Source organism: Hylaeus volcanicus, chromosome 8 (assembly GCF_026283585.1).
Source record: "Hylaeus volcanicus isolate JK05 chromosome 8, UHH_iyHylVolc1.0_haploid, whole genome shotgun sequence".
Classification (NCBI taxonomy): Eukaryota; Metazoa; Arthropoda; class Insecta; order Hymenoptera; family Colletidae; genus Hylaeus; species Hylaeus volcanicus.
Genome location: NC_071983.1, coordinates 1,840,596 through 1,861,845, shown reverse-complemented (window position 1 = coordinate 1,861,845; position 21,250 = coordinate 1,840,596). Strand labels below are relative to the sequence as shown.

The window sequence follows — 21,250 nt, the reverse complement described above, 5'->3', positions numbered from 1 at the left end:
CTGCGAGACTCGCTGGATATTTTTCGTAAGCATCGATACGTCGTAATCCGTGATTTTCATTAAGGATTCAACGTTTTTGAAATGCAATTAGGTTGTATTGAGGCGAATTTTTATTCGACTTGCTCACAAATGTTTACGACTTATTGGGAAGCAAACCCATAGTTGGGAGCCACTCAAATTTTAAATAAGGTCTCCGGACGATATCGCCTTACGATTCATGGAAGCTGATATCGATAGCACCGATTCGGTATCGTTCCCATCTCGACGTTCTCATCGACAATCGTATCCTTTTTCTCCATCGCGAGAATTCGGCGAATCCTCGCGAGCAGGGCCGAAAACAAGGTGGTCATCGCGCGGAGGCGGGTTTACGATATTCGGCTCGATCGATTCGCGTCGAGGGCGCCCCCCCTTTTATTTTGGCGCGTCGAGTACAGAGGTCTCAGGACTCGCGCCAGAGACCCCCCTTCCCCCTGTTGTTATTTATCGGCGATTATCTCATACGTTTTACTTTTTTCCACGGGCACGCAACGAGGCATTATTTCGAGCCGAGTTGCCCACCTCTTCGCTCGGGATAATCGACGACCCTCGAAAGAAATACCCTCCGGTACCAGGAGGGGGTCAACCGGTTGTTCGAAGATGTTTCTGGCGACCGTGCAGAATTATTTAATCTCTTCCTTGTAGTCCTCGCGCCGAGAGGCTCGCGTTACGAAAACGAGAGAATTGGATCCTTCGCGAATAACAAGGATAATTACCCCACCCTAACGTCCCCCCTGTAGATATACGACCGAGTGTATCCTTTCAACGCGGTTATGCTAAACCTGAATTTCAATTCCCATTTCTTTTTGCGTTTTAAATCACTGGCTTTGACAAATATAAAGTAGTTTCTCGTTACAGCAACGAGGATACGTGTATATAGTTTTAATTGCAGGAGCATTGAGTCATCGATTCTTGCATAAGTAACCCGTACAATTGATTTTTATAATCGCGTCAGAGATCATGGAAAACAGTCATCTACGCTGAATGCGCGATGTTGTCAAGAGTGACACGATTCTCTCCCGATCTATCAAGAATTTATTGCACGAAAGATCAAGATTCCACGACCGTGGATATTTCTATGAATTTTTCTCGCGATTAAAATACATGGAAATCGTTTATCTTGTAGCTGTCGATACGCAAGAGGAGCCGTACGAAGATGCGATAAAGCTGAATTTAAACAACAAATGTATGCGACTCTATTTTAGTTTAATCCTTCGATAGACAACGAAATTTTGGCGCCTGTAAATCTATTACTTACCCACAAGCGGCACCATGAGCGTGTAGATCGGCTGCGCACCGGAAGTCGCCTTGGTGATGTTTTGCAGTTGCGGCAGATAGTCGATAAAGCAGTTGGTGTCTGGGACCAACTGCCTTGGTCGCACTTCGATTTCTACAGACACCGAGGAGTTTTGCAGAATTTGCTGAAACAAACAAAAACTAGTAATCAGTATGGTACGTTTTTCTTCCAAAACCAAAATTCCCCCCAGTTATTTTAGCCGAAAAAATTGGAAATAAATGAGTGAAAATGTAACAATAGATGCTGCTACATAAAACACGACTTGTGCAAGACGAGTATAAAGACTCCCTAAAGACCTCGATCATGCTCCCCAAGGAAGTCGGTGCGTTTCTTTCGTTCCAGATCTTCGCGGAGAACTCGAGTCGCTCTTTTCGCGAATTCTAGGTAACGCGGGTTCTATTTCCTTAAGGATAGATCCGCGAGCAAAGCTCAGGATGCAACGGAAGACGCATTGCCCTCCAATTGAATCCCACGTATGCACACGATGCCTCGTGAAACGGTCGCGCACACCGCGGAGAACAATGTCGAGCCGACGGCATAACGCGAATGCCAAGTAGCCATTGTTGTAACAAAGGATACGAACGTAATGAGCCCTCTAATGTTACCCTCGGCTCGTGGGACGATGATCGATACGCGGCAGCGAATACCTGCGATGCGTTTGCTCCACTGCGGCCCCGCTGGATAAATACGACACGGCCTTCATTATCCAAACATCGATTTAACGAATGTTTGGATATCTGAACAGTATTGTACGGGGAATCGAAAACAAATATTCCATGCGTTTCGTGCTCTCGCGAATTTTATATCCCGTGGCGAACGAGGAAGAGACGTAACGAGACGAAAAATTCTTTTCTTTTCGAATTCGTATTTCGAAAACGGAATAAAACATTTCGAACTCGTTTCCAAAGCATCCGATAAATCATCGGGCTCCCGATACCACTCGAAACGGCAGTGGACATTAATGACGTTTAAATTGCAGCTCGAAGAACAGACGACTCTCGAAGCAAACGCAGACAGCGATAACAGAAAAAAATACGTCAATTTCTATGTAAATGAAGCTGTCAGTAATAATTAGCACCATTGCATGCGTCCGAATGGCGTGTAAATCACGATCCCTCGGACAACAGGATTCTCGAGGAGAACGCGTCGATTTCCGCGTAAACGAAACACCAGGAGTCGCTAATTAAAATCGCTTCGACGTTTTCGCACTTATGCCGACCAAACTCGGTCAGTTTGATTATTTTTGACAAGAATCTAGCAATAGTTTAATGTAAATTTATCTTGAATTTCAGCGAAATAATTCACAAAATACTCTCGACTAACAAGTTTCGAAAAACACGACAAATTCACGTCGCGTTCTATCGTTTCGCAGCGTATACGGTGTGAACGAGAAAAAAAAGCGACGGGGACACTGAGCGATGATTCAATACGTATCCTCGCAACGGTATATCTCGACGAACGATTATTCAAATCCAAAAGCCACGAGAATATCGTTCATTGTTCCCGCGTTCGCACATCGGGCAGACGGGAAGCGCCCGAAGAATCCGACGACAAGCCTAATTGTTCGTGGGAGTACACACCCGGAATGCAAAAACAAGACGGCGGGGCGCGTTGGTCGTCGTTCCGTCACGTCACCGTGTAAATGTCGTACACATGTCGGAGCGTCGCTTGTCCCGTATAATCGCGACGTCCCTGCGTCGACACTCGACAGCGTTAGATAAAAAAGAAGCATCGAGTTTTCGTTGACCTTTTCAGTAGTTTGTAAAAATTAGTCCGTATCTACGTGTAACATTTTTCACTTTTGTTTAATATAATTCTATATTTCTATTTGAAATTATTTTTTATTTTTGTTATAAGAACTTTTCTCATTCTCGTGCTTCTATATTTGGAATATATAGCTATGTCACCAGCTTCCTTAGGAAACGAAGAGCGAGGTCTAAGAAAGGTGCACAGCGATAACGTTGAAGAAAATATTTCATTTCGCTCGAAAGACGCTCGAATACGTCGCTACAAACAGCTCGCTCGACTAGATAGCAGCTTCGGTGAATGAATGGAGGACACCTGCTTCGATATTCCGATGGGCATGTCAGGTATATTCATAATCACGTATGCGATTCGTTCGTCTTAACGTGATGGAACGATGATATTATACGAAAGAGAAAACAAACGCGCGGAAACATCGAAAGGGAAAATAGAAGGGTCGTCTGATTCCGTGCTCCTTCGTATTCCTCTGACCGGATGAAAGGAATTGAGAAAAAAAAACGAATACTTTTTCCAGTAATAAAATACTTTGTAAAAGTGAGCTCTACGAGTTAACGAACCCAAATTAGGCGATCGTGGGTCGTACACTGTGGAAAAGTAAAGTTCCTCGCCGCGACGCGGCATGGCGTTTGCATGACGATGGATAATGAAGATCATTAAAAATCGTCGCGCGGCATCCCGTATTACGGATTCGTAGGCATTTCGAGCGGCAGTGAATTCTGGAATGTTAGCTTTCTTTGAGCCCGCAACGCACACACGATACATGATAATTAGGCGCGGAAGGAGAAGACTTTATCGAAACTGAACGCGTAGGAAGCAGCGAAGAAGAAACGTTCGCCTGCCTGTTTAGCAATCTCCGATGACATGATAACGATATCAGAACGGTATCTTCACCGGATAATTTATGCGGAACCCTCGAGTCGGATGACGTTTCCCTCGTTTCAATATTCAAACGTCCAACTACTACAGACGTGTGCCCCAGACTGGTAATGTTCACGTTGACGTAGATGAGTATATTCAAATTTCATATTACTTCGTTTTGGACACTACAAGCTATTGCGTCAACACACAGAGCAACTAACGCTATTTCATACTATTTGAAGTCGTATTTCAATAAAATATCATACCAAGATATCATTTTTATAACACCCTATTCGAAATAGTATCTAAACGTCACCTAACTCAAGCTAAAACAACGCATTCAATCAACTCCACTCCGAAACAAACCTAAACAGACGTTACTACAAATCCGTCCCACTTCATCTCGGAATCTCACCCAAAACTTACAACGTCGGATCACACTCGACTTTGGGGGGGGGGGGGGGGGCAACAACCCACAAAATCTTTCAGTGTCCCAAATTCTTTCATCAGCCGAGGTGGAGAGGCGACGAAGAGGCGAGAAAGAGAGCGAGAGGGCACGACAACCGCATCGCAAAGCCCTCCGATGATGTTGGGTACCGTTTCCACTTGTCGCCAAGGCGACAGCGCGACGTTTTCCCCTGTTCGTGGTCTCGTGCAGGCGCGTGCTATCACGAACGCACGCGAAGAGACAGGGGAGAACGCTCGCTGTTGCTTTACTCCCGTTTAAAGTATTCGCGAATTCCTAAACGACTGAACGCGTACCGTTGCGCGACCCTCTCCCCCTCGCGACACCGACCCCTCTCCCTTGACCAGAGCGGCGTGTCTCTCGTCACTTTTCCCGGGCACCCTCTCTCCAGTCCTCTCGCGCCTCGAATCTCCCCCGCCGACACCCCTCCATCGACCGCGAGAGAGTGGCTCGTGAGAACCCGCCTTGAATCACGCACCGCGGCTCCAACGCCCACGCATATTAAGCGACCGTCGCAGACACACGTGCAAACAGCGCGCGCCTCTAGCAACAATGTAAATGTTCGACGGTGACGCGGAAACCAACTCGCGTCGACAGGTTGACGACAGGTTCACGAGCTCGCGAGGTGAGCAACGCCTCGACACGGCGGCACCGATAATGGAAAATTGATAACACACTGAGGTATTGAGAACGATCGAAAACCAACCAAGACTTCCATGATTCGGTGCGCCACGCTCATTCTTCGGGTCCGCGGTTTACCGTACGTCGAGCATAAATATTTGTTACAGTTTTAATCGTTCTAAAAAAAAAAAAGAGTAGGAAAATGACCATTCGTAACTCTCGTTAGCATAATTTCGAGAGGCATCAACCGAATCTGACCGAGACTCCTCGCGAACAGGTCCAGGCGGTGGTTCGCTGCGTAATCGTCCTAGCATGGTAAGTTTTTTATTCAACGGCAACGCCAGGACACTTCGGATTTCTTCGCGTTTAAATTAACATCGCGCGATGGGAACGCGTTCGCGGCGTATTCCCGCGACTCGAAGAAATTTCATTTAACCGCCACGGGATGAGAATCAATTAACGGTATCGCATTCTCGACAGCGCGACACCTCGTGCGGGGCGATAAGATATCGCGGTGCATGATTCCCACTGGTGTTCAAAACACGCAACGCTCGCACTCGACGGAAAAAGGGTACGCGTCGCTTGTACTGTGACGGAAAAAATACCTGTAAGATAGAGAGATAGCTCCGCGTTGAATAAATCGTGCAGCAAAAATGTTTACGGGAAACCAGAATTGGATGCGTAAGTGTTTAACATATGCCATACACCTGGCTGTACTGAATGACATAAAATTCAGACTCGCTAGCTGCCTGAACAGAACCGCGTGGCTGATTTGTCACACTTAACTTTTCAAGAAAACGGACTGGCTCTCTATGCGACGTCCAAAGCATATAAAGCATCGGCGGGAGAGACTGTCGTTCGCCTACAACTTCGAAATTTACATATCGGCGTCGCCAGTGTTCCGAGTAAAAAATGCTTGCTATCTATGTACGTACGTGTAACGGAGGAGTTTCGGGAAGTTTTTTTTCCTAATTTCGCAAAAATTTGAAAAAATGAAGCTCCCTTCTTATCGATGCACAACCCTCGATTAACATCTCACAAAGAACTAAAGAATGATGTATCTTGCATTCGATAAATTCTACCTATCGAGATCAACAAATTGTCCGAAAATCTATCCGAACGATATATCAAAGCGCCACGCTTGCTCGATTACTCGAAAACTCCGCTAATCGTATAAACGTCAGCTCTGATTTACGCTTCTGAGAGTGGACGTTCTCCGTAAGCGCCGGTGGTACACACGCATGATTGAGATCACGTCCACGAAGCGAAGAGCACGGGAAACCGATTCTAAGCTGGTAACTGGGTCAAAACGAACGGACCCAGCGCCGATATTTCCGCTCGAATCGCGAATAAATATAAAGCTCACGAGACAGAACCGTGCCGCGATTATCGAACACGACCGCGGAGATAGATGCCCGGAGTCACGGCACATTTCCAGCTGTCCCGAGATGATAAATCACCGACCGGAAATATACACCGGGCTGGATATAAAGAAGACCGCTCGAATTTACACGCTTCGCTCGTATGCCCGTGCTTTGCGGCGACGCGCGTACACTCTTTTTCTCGATAGACGTGAATGCCTGTTGAATGCGCCGCCCCGTTTACGGTCAGAAGTACTGTTAACGCGAGCGTTATCGATACTCGACACTGGCTTCGAACGCGATGTCGCTTGGGGCAAAAGTGGTGGTTAGCAAAAGTGGTCGGAGTTGATGTGCAGGAAACAATTTTTTGTTTGGGTGTTTCGTGATAACGATACTTGGAAGTACAGTTTGAGAAAATATTTAAAACGGTCCGAATTAGGCAACCTTCCCCTAATCATCCCCTAAAGAAGACTTTATTTTGAAGCAATCAGACGAAGAGCTCTCAAATCCGCAAAGAGGAGGCATCCTTCGCATTATCACGCGAAATTCCTCCGATGGTCGTTGCACGCACGCGTTCGCGCGTCATGTGCACCGTCGCGGTTAAACTCGAACGAAAGATCGTATCTTAACGTCCTCCGCCAGACCCGCTTATCTGAAACGCTTTATCCTTTCCAGACAGCGTGCGGATATCGCGCGTATGACGCACATCTGCGCTCGTCCCCGCTATCGACGAAATTAAACGCGGAAAGAGAGGCTACCTGTGGGCAAATAACGAGGGGCGAACGAGCTCGCGTGATTGGACGGGACACGGTAATTGGGATGACGAGGATAATGTAAGATGTAACGATTACGGAACGAGATGGGAACGGGGGTCGTTCGCGGCTGTGGGGAGCCTTGATGCAAACTTGATTAATGCCACGCGAGATCCGTTGCGGTGCGACTACGTACCCGAGAAACCAACTGGACATTCGCGTTAGAGAAATTTGAATTTTTGTCTATAGAGACTTTTGAGCAAGGATACTCTTAAAGGATACTCTCGAGTTGAGTTCATTTTTAGTATGCAAAGAATAAAAAAACGTAACATAAGAATAATTGACACCTGCCTGGCCCTAATAACTCTGCTACCTCCAACAGCTTCGAACGACGACTCGAGGGGTGAAGAAGAAAAATAAAGATCGAACGAGCCACGGTCACGAAGCGCCAAAAGAAGGAAGAAATTACCACTCGTAACTCCGTCCTGATTTTATTGCTACCTCCTCCACCCCGACGGAATTAGCGAGCGGAGTTACACGGACGATATATTAAGGATAATCGCATTCATAAATGCAACAGTTGCGGTTACAGCGATCCGAGCGCGTGTAATGGCGCTCGCAAATCAGATCGGCCTCCTGGCACCCCCGAACCATAAAGTACACCCACACGAAGATCGGCCCGACGACAAATACCGGAACACCTGGAGGGGCCCCAGGTGATGGCCAACGCCACTTCTACGTGGACCTGTTAGACGCCGAACAAGTATCCCGTCGTGTCAAAGTGTAATCCCTCGAGCCGTACATTCGCCAACGGTATCGCGGAAAGCTCGTACCTTGTACGGATCGCGACTCTAATTTATGCAATCGGATGTCCCACGCGACGGAATTTCAGTTCTAATATCGTAGGGAAGGTGTAGAAGAAGTCGAATCGAAGGTGGATAGGAGATCTAAAACCTCTATGGTACTCTGCTACTGTGAATAATTGCGTGTTCTATAACTGTAGTTAGATCGGAAATGGAGATATAGCGACTTGGATATTAAAAGTGTAGAAGAAAAAGAAAACGATTGGACTTCGTGAAAAATAAAAAGGAACCCAATGGGCACTCGTCGGAGGTAGGTAGCGAGATTCGATCGATGAAACGAAAGCCTCTGGAGAGGCTAGAAGGATCCTGAGGACAGGGCAACGCAGACGCGGTTGACGTGTCCGCGGCAGGAAGAAGAGAGGAGAGAGGCAGGAGTCCCGTGGAAAGCTTGGAAATTAATGGAGGTTCATTGAGGTAGTCCCCGCAAAGAGCGACTAGTTCTACGTACCCTCGACACGAATCCATTCTTCCTGTACAACCTGAAGACACTCAGTCTCCGGCTGTTCTGAGAGTGCTTCGGTGCAACGACGCAAACATTGACATTGTCACGAGTCGTACCACTCTTCTCCTTCCTGTGTCTCGCTCCTGCCATCCCTCCCTCGCGCCGCGCCCCGTCGAATATCGCGGGGAGGCATCGCAGTCTGAAGTGCATCCCGAGAAGAGGACCACAAAAGAGTGTTTGCACTGTCAATGACTGAACTAATAGAAACGACGCGGAACGATCCCTCAGCGTCGGCCAAGAGGAATTCCAGGTGTCGGCGAGCCCCAGGCCTCTTGGGATTTTCACAAAGCGAAACGCGCATTCCGACCGACATTTTTCCGCCTCCGAGCCGGAAATCGCGCAACAAAATCGAACGCAGGTTGCTCGGCTTTACTTATTCGTTCGCGGTAGGTTCTCTTTTTCCGTCATACAGTTGAAATGTCCGATTTTGTAGGGAAGATTTAAACATCTGTATTTTTATTACAACTTCATTTTATCCATCAAAATAAACACGGTTTCGCGAAGCTTGGAGGAACCTTGATCATCGATGGAAGCTTTCGCCGAATTGGACGGAAAATCACGCTCCAGGGATGTCCCAAGCGACAGTTCCCCTCAGGAAAAAGTAAATCGTCACCTATGTACACAGGACAACGAGCGACCAGATGGCTAGACGCGTGAAGGGTTCTTCAACGCAGGGTCCGGGAAAAATCTGAAGAGAAGAAAAGGAGTCTTCGAACGCGTCAAAGCCAGCGGATCCTGGCCTTTCAACGAGGCTACTTCTAACTTCAACGAGGGACACTTCCTCTGGCGCGGCGGGGAAAGAAATGTTTGGATTTGATTGAAACTCGTTCGAGGGAAACGCGATGGTTCGAAATAGAGAACTTTAGGAACTGGTTTGAATGGGTATCGAAGATAAAATCACAGAGTAATGAAAGTGAAATTCGATCGAACAAATTGATAAACAAATCTGAAGTAAAGTAGTTCCCCCAACCCCTTACGCAGACCACTGGTTACAGTGGCCCCGAAAATGTTACGCAATCTGTCGAAGAAAATGGCGTTGGCGCGACCTTTGGCGCGCGTTCCCCGACCGCCATGAATCAACCAACCGGCAGATTGCAGCAGGCTCATCGGAACGGAGGAGTGTGTCCTGGCAGCGTGTACGAGGCCCCAGGGAGAAACGAGTGTCTCTTAATGTCGCGGAAATTAAAGATTTCTCGTAGCGGGGCACGGCAGCCGCGGCCATTACCCGTGCCACCATCGGGGAACAATGAGGACAATGTCCTTCTCGTCGCCGACAGAGCCCCTTTACTTTAGGGGTGACACGGCGGAAACGTTATCTCGGCCCTGCAGATGATGGGAGGGTAAACCTCGACCACGTGCGCCTCCCACGGGATCGTCGGCCTGGTAATATTTCGACTATAAATGTTTGAATATGACGGCCTCTAGTAGCCTCCTCCATGGGGGTGTCCGCAAACCCCCGTACGCGTTGGACAGAAACGAGCCTCCGCGAGGGTGGCTACCATTGGGGTGAATACATGGGACTGCAGAGTGGCCAGTTCCAGGGGCGTCGACGATTGTATTTTTAAAGAGGATTTTTTAACCAGTTTTGTAGAAAAATAGTTGGTTCGGGGCTGTTAACACTCTATCCACGAAAAAATAAATACTATCTTTAAAAAAACAAACAGATTCCCACATAATCTCGTCAATAAATTAGCATTACAGCTATGTACAATACAACCAGGCTGCATACAAATTAATGTACTAGAATTTAATTCCAAGTGATCGACTTCAAACGGAAGACACTATTTTCTACTTAGCTCTAGGCTAACCAATCCCACGTTCGTTTCTTACTTGCGTCGGCCACGCATGATCGAAGCTAATAGAGCAATCAGCGTTACCTCGTTTGTCAACCGAAGCTGTAAATGGAAACGTTAGTTCGCGATTGCGTAACACGATCGCGTTCAGGTCGAGATAAAGTAGCAGGATTCGTTATCGGTGAAGGGAAGATGTAGACGAAACCGGTGTCGCAACTATGTTCCTCCGTTATTGGTCATCGCCGATAGAATTCTGCTGCTGGTGCAGCAGAATCACTGACAACGGGTTGCACAGCAGTGTCGATAATCACATTAATGAACCAATTATTTGTAACGAGTCGTATCTATTGCGCATGTATTATCGCGAGTGCAAACCTTGACGACATTCTAGCTAATCTACTGAGAAAAACTTTAAATCTGCTTGCAAATGATCCGAGAAAGCACGTATCTAACATGAACGACCTAGAGATAGATGTCTTCCTCTGAATCGAGTGAGAAAACGTGGAGTATACAACGAAAATAAAATATAAATATCTTATTTAAAATAAAGAAAACGTATATCAAATAGAACAAAATGAAATTACTTGACCAAGGTTGATAGTAAACAAAACTGCATCCACAGGATCGAACGAACTTCGCGATTAAATAGGCGTACGTTTCCGTTCGGTATCGATAATACATCACAGCGTTATTTCTTCGGTCGGCGGAATGGCCCCCAACGATAAAATTAACGAGAATATCCGCAACGGAATAGGAATTGCGACGATCGTCGTCACGGTTGCGCATCGAATCGACCGTACGCGCAACACGAGCCCACCGTCGTGGTTCGCATAATTCGAATTTCACCGTATTTTTGTCCCGGTCCCTTCGAGAGCTCGATCGACTGTTTCCGCGGGTCGAATCAACCCTCGCGTTCGGTACGCGCGCTCCAGGGTGATAACCAAGAAGAAGGGGAGAGGGGGAGGGCTGGAATGGTTAGAGCCCATAGGAGGACTCTAATTGCATATATTTGTCGCGTATTTATACGGCCATTCTATTCAAATGCACCGGGTGCAGCGGCTTGCCCCGAGAAGCTGAGACCTGGGTGTTACGGTCCTGTTTAAAATGGCTCGCGGTGCCTAGGAACGGCATTCACCGGTGCCAACAATTGCGATCTGCGGTTGAATTCTCGGCCCATGGGATACACCATGCTGAAACCGCGCTGAAATAATGGGAAAATCGTATACAATGGTTCGCTTTTCTGCCTCGAAGGCTTAGTTATTGTTCCAGAAACCGCTGAATGGAATTTCGTCTAGGATGCATTTCACTTTTAACGAGGGTCGCAACGCTGGCTTATTTAGCTGCAATAATGCGAGGTGTTGGTACCTTTTCTCATGGAAATTTACTCGATCGAAGCTTACTGGTTTATATATATATATATTTAATCTGCCATAAAAAAATCTGCCTAAAATAAATATTTTCTATATCCAGAAAGAATAAAATTGATCAATTGTCTCGAAAATAATGTCTCATGTACAGCCACGCGTGATGAGCGTCTATCAAATGCCGAGGGGATCTCGTAATTTTTATCCGCGAGCGTCAACTCGATCTCTCGCGTTACGACAATTTCTCAGCGCGTCATTTAAATACGAATCCACGGGACGCCCCGTCGTCTTCCCCAACTAGACTTCTCATTCAACAACCCTAACACCGAAAAAAGTGATGCGCGCCAAAGGAACCCGTCGCGCGTCGTGCCCGTCGGCCGGGTTAAAAGATCAGCTCGAAAAGCCAGAACGAAAGAGAGGGTGACAGGGTCTTCCACGCTCTGAAACGAGGTATCCTCCGGAGCATCGCGACAGGTGTCCGTCTTTCTGCTCTTCCAACCCCCGATGCTTGTAATTTATTCACAAAATGTCTCGCGTCGCTGCCCTCGCGACGGAAATACTCGCTTCCACGCGCGACGACAACGCTCTTTGGGATATCAAAAATTAGGGGTACAAAGCGGACTTTAACTGGGACTTTAAAAGCGATTTAACCCTTTCAGACCTTCATTTATTTTATTTTTTTCGTACTAATGTAATTTAATTTTTAAGGTTAACTTGGACTAAAATTAGTATGAAAAAGAAAATCCTAATGGTGTAGTTATCGAGGAAAACTGGTCTTTCTTCGTGTGCACAAATAAGGACATTCGCCCTAAGCGACAGGAACAAACAAATTGCAAGTTTAAAGGAGAACATACGCCGCCGTCTGTATGAAAATGACCCATCACTAACGTAACAGCATGCGACGCGACGATGCAATTATAAATCACAATAAAGCGTATCATTTATTAACGATCGCGTTGAACCGCGGCGAAATAACGCGTCCACGGACCGCGGTGCATGCACTCTGCATGGGAATCGTGGCGCAATTTGTATTCCGAACATGGTCTACCTGCATCTGCCTAAACCAGCGATTCTTAACCAAAGGCAGGCGAAACTCTCATCTGGATCAAACATTTCGAATAAAGTATACGATATATACGACTTCTAATTGGTTCTTTGTTCGATAAGAATCAGAAATAAATCATGCTTCGTGTTGGGCGAATAGAAACTTGTTCAAGTAACTATAAGGCGTTTTTTTAAAACGCAATATGGATCAACCACGTGAACGAAGGGCTAAGAACCACTGGCTTAAACAACCGCGGCGAAAACGCCCGAACAAGCGATAAATTAACCATTCGCGAATACGTCGGCCACGCTAGCCCTCGCTGTTGACTCGCTCCTGGCATGATTTCGCTGCAATATGCACCGACACCCATTGGCCCACCGGCTAACGGTAATAATAACAATTATTACGCTCGCGCCAGCTCTGTTACGGTAATACCAGCAACGTCGATAGCGTAATTGTCACGCGACACGGTAATCGCGATTAATTTTCATCTGCGTGGAAACGCAACCGCTGTTTGCATTCGTCGAATCGCGTTAGCCGAGATCAACCCAGGCGAATTAATGGACGAATGAATCACGCCGCAGGGAATATTATGACTGAGACCAAATATAGGAATTTCACCAAGATAAACATTATAAAAACGTGATCTGCGATAATATTAGAGGAGAAATATACCTTTTCGAGCGAACATCTTCTAAATTACTCGAGACGATAAGGATTCGTTTAATTCGTTGTTTATCGCGAGCGAGCGTCGCTGACGTCTGTCTCCCAACGTTCTTCAAGGTTCACAGAGTTCAGTGGAGATGTTCGTTCGCACAGAGCGACGCTAACAAAAGATAATTAGTTTAGAGTAATTAGCCGGTCTCTTCGTGCTCGTCTTGCTACCCTCTTTCTTCGTTCTCTGTTACTCGCGTCGTCCTTCTCCGCGTCAAAAGTAAGCCCACGTAAAAGGCAATTATTCCGTGCTTTTTGTTCTCTAATAAAACGATAGCGTATCTCTTGACATGGAAAGCCGATTAACATTAATCTGTTCCAAGCATCGTCGTGCAAGATGACCGTGACGAGTCTCTGGACTTTCGAATATCAGGTAGTATCGTCGTGTACCGTAATTCTCGTTTTTTTTTTTATTTTTTTTATTTTGCGGGTATGAGTATTATACATCACTGCGAAGTTCACAGTCTTCGTTGCTCGCATTAAAATTGCTATAACGACAGTATATAAAACACGAAATTCATGTTTTAGTATTTTCGCTGGTGTTACTAACAGTAGAAACTTTTAATAAATATTCGTATCGAACGAAAATTTTACTCTGCCCCCTCGAATTCTAATCGAAAACGAAACGTCAGCGTCAAAAATAACGTAGAAAGTCTCGTGTCCCGCGAGAGACGAGTAAATTCTGCAACTTGCTAAACAACTACGGAAGATCTATTTACATAACGCAACACCAGCTCCGCGTCCCCTCAAAAGAAGCTTTCAACGAGGCTGTAACTTAGCCCGAGACATTGTATTTAATTAAACGTCCAAGAATAAAGGCGTTAATTAAAGCCAGGAGTCCATTATTTCCTGAGGGGAGCTATGTCTCTCGGCTGCGAAGTAAATCTAGATTCTAGGATGTGTACAACTAATCGCGATAATCTACAACTTCCTCTCGCGAAATTTCAGACATATTTGGCCGGGTATAGCAATTTTGCAAAACATCTCAAATGGGCGCAAAAAAAAAAAATTGTGAGCGACGTCTCAATTCTGAATTAATTTAAAGCGTTTTGCCTTAGGCGCCAAGATTTAATACATATGTGTAATCTAGGTTATTATTTTGATAATAAAAAGTGATATAATTTCGTTTGAAAAAAGCTATTGTTCTTAGCATTCTCGAAATTACTTGGAAATTCGTTGGTCGCAGGATGACCTGACACCCAGCTTCGTTGATGTTTTCCACTTCATGTGGTCTACTCGTTAGAGCCAACCTCGGGCGCATTAGTGAAAGAACAGTGTGCGCGGCTAGAGAAGATCTCGTAATGGGAATGGCTCTAAACGATACGCAAGCAACCGTGCATATGATCGCCCGCTCGAGTAGGCGACACTCTTTATTTTAACTATTATTCCTAATTAGCGTTGAAAGGTCGTTCACCTGGCCGTGACTCGCGTGGAAGCCGATGGCGCGTTTATAATTTCAAGTTCAGCAAGTGGAATAAGTTAGCACGAGGCTGCAAAACGAACGGCGTCGTTCCTCGAAGAGGAAAGGGGCACTTTCATTCGCCATACACACCTTCTTCTTGCAGAAACTTGCAATTTACGCGCACCGACTGTCTCGTAAAGACGGTTTCAATAATACCGACGTATATTGTTCGTAACTTTATAAGCGCGTCGCTCTACTCGATAACATTAACCGATATATATTCACTGGCCTGCGGCACCCCCGCGGGGAACGACTCTATAAGCCGGCGATAAAAGGCCACGGAAGAAAAATTCGCTCGATATACAGCGACGGAGTTTTATGCGAGCACCGTTTCTGGGATAACTTTACGCAGCTGTAATTTCAAATTGGATAACGAAGCCGCGGGACTACTGTAAGCCATTTTGCCTAACAAGGAACGCCAACAGCGCGCGAGAGCACGAGGCATACTTTTTTATCGGCTCGTATTCGTGCTCGAGAGGTGAAACATTCCAAGTTGTTTGTTTCCATTTGAAAAAAATCTAACAGATAAATCGTAAATTCCTCTTGGAATAATGTTAAGCTCGAAATACGATTTTTAATATTTTTGTGAGTAACGGACGCAGAGGATTTGAAGAAGCTCGCTTATGCGCATACATTCGGCGAGCCTCCGTTCTCTTGCGTCACGGTACCCTTTTTCTCCATGAATTTTTTGTTTTACTCCCCCCTCTAATGGTCTCCCCTTGCGTTCTATGCATGGATCATGGCTCCCTTGGGAGAGCAATCTACCGTTTCCACCGACGAAAGAAATATTACGTATTCAGAACCACCGTGAAATTTGGATCGGTCTAATTGGACCGTTCCTGCGTTCATCGTCGTGGTCTGCGGAAAGACGACCCTCGCAAAAACTGAGAACAAGCGCGGCGGAACTAGTCACGAAAGAATCGACGATAATTTACGTTCTCGTATTCAGAAATCTCCTAACAAGCCAATCAATTCCGGACGATGCTTTATTTTTGGGCTGCTCGAAACGTACTTCGGAGGAGGCTACTGAGGAGGCATTGAAGGGAAGTGTAATTTACGATGATTGACAAATTGCAGGCCTGCTGTTGGTTAAAAGGTAATCGAACTCTGGAGATGCAAAAAAAAAAAAAGGAATTTTTGTGATTCGTAGTTGTATTTATGATAGCTGCGCCCCGCGGTTTCACCCGTATGGAATACTATTCATTCTATGCTTGTTTGCTCGATCTTTTTAAGCGCATAACTATCGCTTCAGTTTCGAAGATATATTCTTCGACTGTATTATAATATGCTACGGCATTTGAAAATCGAGGCCAAAAGAAAATTAGCCGGTGAAAGAACAGTTCGACGACTAAACGCGACGAAGACGCGAGGTTGGAAACTGCACCGGATGCTTCCCCGTTGCACAGAGTCGTTTGCTATCGCCCCAAAACCGCGAATCGACCGCAGGATGGGACCCGACATCGGTAATTGGGTTTTCAGCCATTTCGCGACAATAATTTCCACGCGCGCACCCGTCGAGTCCCATTATCCGCCGCAAACACGCGCCACATTATCGTTGCATTACGCTAATTGAACATGTGTTTCCTATTATAGGACGCTACTCGATACCGACGTCAGTTCGCGATATCTAGGATATTTTCGCGACGTGGTAACGGAACCCTCCGAGTACGAAACGGGGGAGGGGGGGGGGGGGGGCAAACGTTGAAAAAGCGACGAAAGAGACCGGAGCTCTTGCCTTGAACCCAGAATACGAGGTAGCTTTAATTGGCATAATAAACCTTTAAATAGAAATCTCGCGGATGGCAGAGAATGGCGTGCTGAAAGGTCGTCGGTGCCCCTCCGCGCCGGCCACGTCAACATGGGTGTCTCGGGTTTCCTTTGCAAGAGAGAAGCGCATAAAGCGTTCCGATTACCGCAACATCTTTACGCGGCTCTGATTGGACGTAAAATTCTGTTGAATCAGGCACGGAGAATTTTCTTCGGTTAATTGTGGAGGGATTTAAACGGAGAATATTCTCTACTTGGTTGCAGATGGATTAAAGTCGACTTTTCGGATAGCGTGAGATAACGATTTTTACGTTTCAACAAATTGGATTCTCTCCGAAGCACCTCCAGAAGAATATTTAACTGTTGGGTCTACAACCACGAGTACGACTCGTGGTAAGGAATTTAGGCCAAAGCGCGAGTCTGACTGCCCGTTTACTATGGCCCGAGTAATCGAGAGATGGCGCGTAGGTCAAGAGGTTAATAAATGTTATAAAATAATTCGCGCCTCGCTTTCCTTCGTGCAATTCCAAATTCCATTTTCCCCAGCTCGTTGACCTTCTTATCGTTACGAAAACAAAGTATTCCAATCGACTTCTCGACCTAGAACAAACCCCGCCAAGAATGTAAAACACAAAGCCAGCAACGAAGCTAAGCGCGCCAACTCGCTATTACCCTAAGCTGGCGAATGCTCTGGCCATTCCTCCGTTGCCTCATCCGCGAGATTACAGCAATATCGCGGTAATGCCGCGCCTGGAACGAGGATCGGGGACTGGGAAATAATTCGAAAAGGGGTAGAAAGTATCGGAGATTGTGATCTCAGCCCGCATCTAATGATATTTAGAGTTCGTTTTCTTCGGTTGCATTGGAACACCGAACGGGTTTCCTCGTCGCGGTTGAACGACGAAGGTGACCGGGCGCAATCCGCGGACGGGTGGAAAAAGAAACGAAATGAATTCCACGGCAATCGCAATCGCAAGGGCCGAGTTAACGGTAATACGCGATGATACGAAGGACGTAGCCGCGAGAACCAATTTATTCTCCCATCCATCCAAAGTTTTTTTTATCTTTTATTCTTTCTTTCTTCTTCTTTTTTTTTTACACTGCCAGCCTAGGAACGAAGATTATTTACCACGATATTCAGTCACGTTCGTATCTCTGGTTTACATTTTTCTTCCCCACCAGATCTCTCCGCGGCGTGAATTCTGCGCGCGAAAAATGGCTGAATCGATTGTTGTTGCGAAAGCGAACGCAAAAAATCTTTATTACCATCCGACGCGGATATGGGGTGCGTCCTTTATTACCCGGAAATGGTCGGGAGAATGTTTAGCCAGCGCTCGGGCTGCGAGGGACGTAAACCTACAGGACGATGCAAAAGCGATGTTCTATAAAAATAAACGGAAGTAGGAATTTTTAATAATTGCTCACTGGTGTTACGGAAGCGAAATGAATTTTAAAGTAAAGAAGGGCGAAGAGTGCGACACGACGTAAGAAACGCGTTGAAATCTCTAACAATTCGCGACGAACATTTCGCACGATCTTCTTGGCCCTCGCGTTCGCAGATGAGAAATCCCAGCGACGCGCGAGAACGGTTCGATCGAAAATGCAAATTCGACTCGGTGGAAAGAAGACACGGCTGGCAAAAAGCAGTTCCGCGTGATGCAGCGGCGAGAATTAAGTACGCTCGGTGCATCATTTAGGCTTCGAGATAAAAACAACGTACGGAACCGTTAATTCGGACGAGCGTGGCGCTCCTTATGAGACTTGTCTCGCGTTCGTGCGAAACTTCGATCCCGAGGTTTTGCCGCGATCTATCTGGCTACTATAATGATAATTTCAGGTGAATTACGGGGTTGCATCGGCACTTTTAATATTCCACTTTTGTTGATCCTTCCGCGAATCGCGGGGAGATGATTGTTCGGTGCAAGAAGTACTATAAAGGTACTCTTGATGATCGTGTTCGTCGTTTACTTCGTTTAATGCGAGTAAAAAGGAAAGAGTTTGAATTTTTTGTGTCGTAGTTCTGGCACGTGCTACGACGGAGACTTAATGGAAATGAAGTATAATAATCATTATTAAACTGTGGATGTTCGTACACGTCTTACATTTTTATATATTTGCACTTGTCATGAATGCATAAATATCCACAGTTTAATCGTTATGGAATGCTCAAAGTAGTTGAACGTGGTTATCTGGCCCATAACGCGATATAATATAACAATTAATTTTCTATAATATTCATTTTGTTTGCAACCCTTCCGTGGCACGAGTCCCCATTTCCTTCTGGCCAGCGCTCGATAACTACAACGTTAACCGAACCCATCTGCCCGCTGACCTCTGCCCCGCAAGCCTGACCTTGCGGACACGATGCAGAACTCGCATGTCAATTAACGCAGTCAACCTGCTCGCCACGCATCCGAAGCGATCTCCTCGTCGCGCTGAAACCTGTTCCACCTGCGTCGACGTTTAATTATGTCACTCGCCCAATATTTTTGTCGGTCGCGAAACGAGGAAAGTTCACTCGTGTCAGTCGTAGTTGGCCTGAATTCTTCGGCGACGAGCTCGCGAATAAAGGCGCGGCTTTAAATTTAATCAGCCCGCGGTTTCGCACGTTTCCAGGCTCGCGTTATTCGCGTTAAACCGGCTCGAGGAACGGCGCGGCCGGACGTCTTCCTAATTTCCTTTTAATTCGAGTCCCTGTAACCCGACGACCGCGAGAACACGAGGCGGGGTCACAGACGGCGCGCCGTAATGGACAACGCGACGCGTTTTCGTGCGAATTTCGCACGCGCTGCAGGTACCGTTCTCGCAGCCGGCACGAAATTAAACGTAAACGCAAAGATTCGGGAAATGGGACGGCCTAATTATTCGTCCCGCGCACGCATCGTTAATTTTTCATTACAGTTATAACGCGTTTCGCGCGGCGGTCGGTTTCGACCGGGTAACGGACGCGGCGAACTTGAACTAGAACCGCGTGATTTATCGATAGCCTTACGGATAAATACGGATGGGCTATTAACGGTTGTTACTTCGGAATTCGTTTGTACTCGCTGCTGTGCTTGGAAACAGGTCGCGTGAGTCACTAATTTTAGACGAGTCGTTTAGGTTACAAAGACATTTGTCGAGCACAATTGTTACTTTTGGAAGGGAACTTAATCGTAAGGAGTGGGGTTCGCACCCAATCCAAGCGTTTCCTCTTGGCGACTATTACCGATATCGCGTCACAAGCCGGACGCGATGTTCGGCAGGGGGTCTTATCGGTGTTCATAAAAAGAAGGAACCGTCCCGCGAAAAAGGGGACTCGATACCGCAGGAAAGAAGAACGAGCCACGATACAACGGAGACGATCTGACGCGGACTACCGAGGTATGTAGCGGCAGGATATCGGGAGTGTCCTTTATTTCGGCGCTGGGACACGCCGTTGCTTGTCAGCAGGACCCTCTATCGTCGTTCGCTCGGGGTAACTTTATACTCGGGATGATACTCCGTGTAACCCCTGGAACCACGACTCGATAAAGCCGCCTGGCAAAAATTCGACCGATAGAGGCGAATTTATTTTGCCTCCTTTTTCCACGGGAACAAAAAAAAAACGAGAAAAAAAAGGAAACGAGAGGAATAAGTCCTGCGACCGGAGGAAGATAATCCAAATACTGCGAGGGCGAGGCGGACGCCGGCTTCCTGAGGGGATCTTACGATGAATGGGATACGGGGATTTCGAACAAGTTTGGGGAAGTGAATTTAGACATCAAACGACGGTATTGCGGTTGGGTATTTTGTTGTTGCGAACAATGTACTCGGTCCCACGCAGCTGCTCGAAAAGCAGTGTCCTTGCCAAACGATATTTTCTTACACCCATAAATTGTTTACCGAAACGATTGTAACCCTTAGGGGAACATTAGAATAAATACATATGTACATACAAAGAAACTTTTCGTATTTATTTTTTTTTAACCAATGCAATGTTTAACGTGAAAAAATAAAAGTTTCAGTGTGAAAAATATGCATAAAGGAGCTTCGAATAGCCAAAATACGTATGAATATGCAATAAAATATCGATACGACAAGATACTACGACTGTTTCGGTTCGTCTTCGTATGCCTACCAAGGAATATTCACAACCAGTTGTATGCTTACGGGTTATTCAAACGCACGTAAAGCCCCCGAAACAAATTAACCGTGCAAGTCGGGGGCTTACCGTATCCTAAACGCAAATTACCAGCTCAAATTGCTCCCCATCGCTACCGAACGCGTACCCGCAAACTCGCGGAGAATAAAACCAACACCGCATCACGGAATGCTCCCATCCCAGCGTTCTCGGTGTTCCAGGAATATCCTCGGGAGTCGCGCGGCGCGCCAAAAATCTCCCACGGGTACTCGAAACGATCAATATTTCCCAGAGACCGTCGCGTCGCGTAAGTGCACCACGAGTTAAGGGGAGAGAGGGAACGGAGTAACAGGCCCACGCAGTCTTGGCGATTTGTTTCTTCGTTTTGCGTCTCATTTGAGAGAAAAATATCCTTTAGCGCGGCGGTGGGGGGGAGAAGATGGAGAGCCGACGGCCACATAGTACGCACAAAATCCGGCCCCG

General features: G+C 46.5%; 1 protein-coding gene across 2 annotated transcripts in view; it reads right to left on the bottom strand.

Moving 5' to 3' along the window:
* The window catches only part of LOC128881450 (telomerase-binding protein EST1A-like), a 112,209-nt gene that overhangs the window by 11,929 nt on the left and 79,030 nt on the right, over positions 1-21,250 (bottom strand). For both annotated transcript variants that reach the window (XM_054132489.1, XM_054132491.1), the window contains exon 17: positions 1,295-1,457. In XM_054132489.1, coding sequence (XP_053988464.1) covers positions 1,295-1,457 — 163 coding nt within the window. The remainder of the gene's footprint in view (positions 1-1,294; positions 1,458-21,250) is intronic.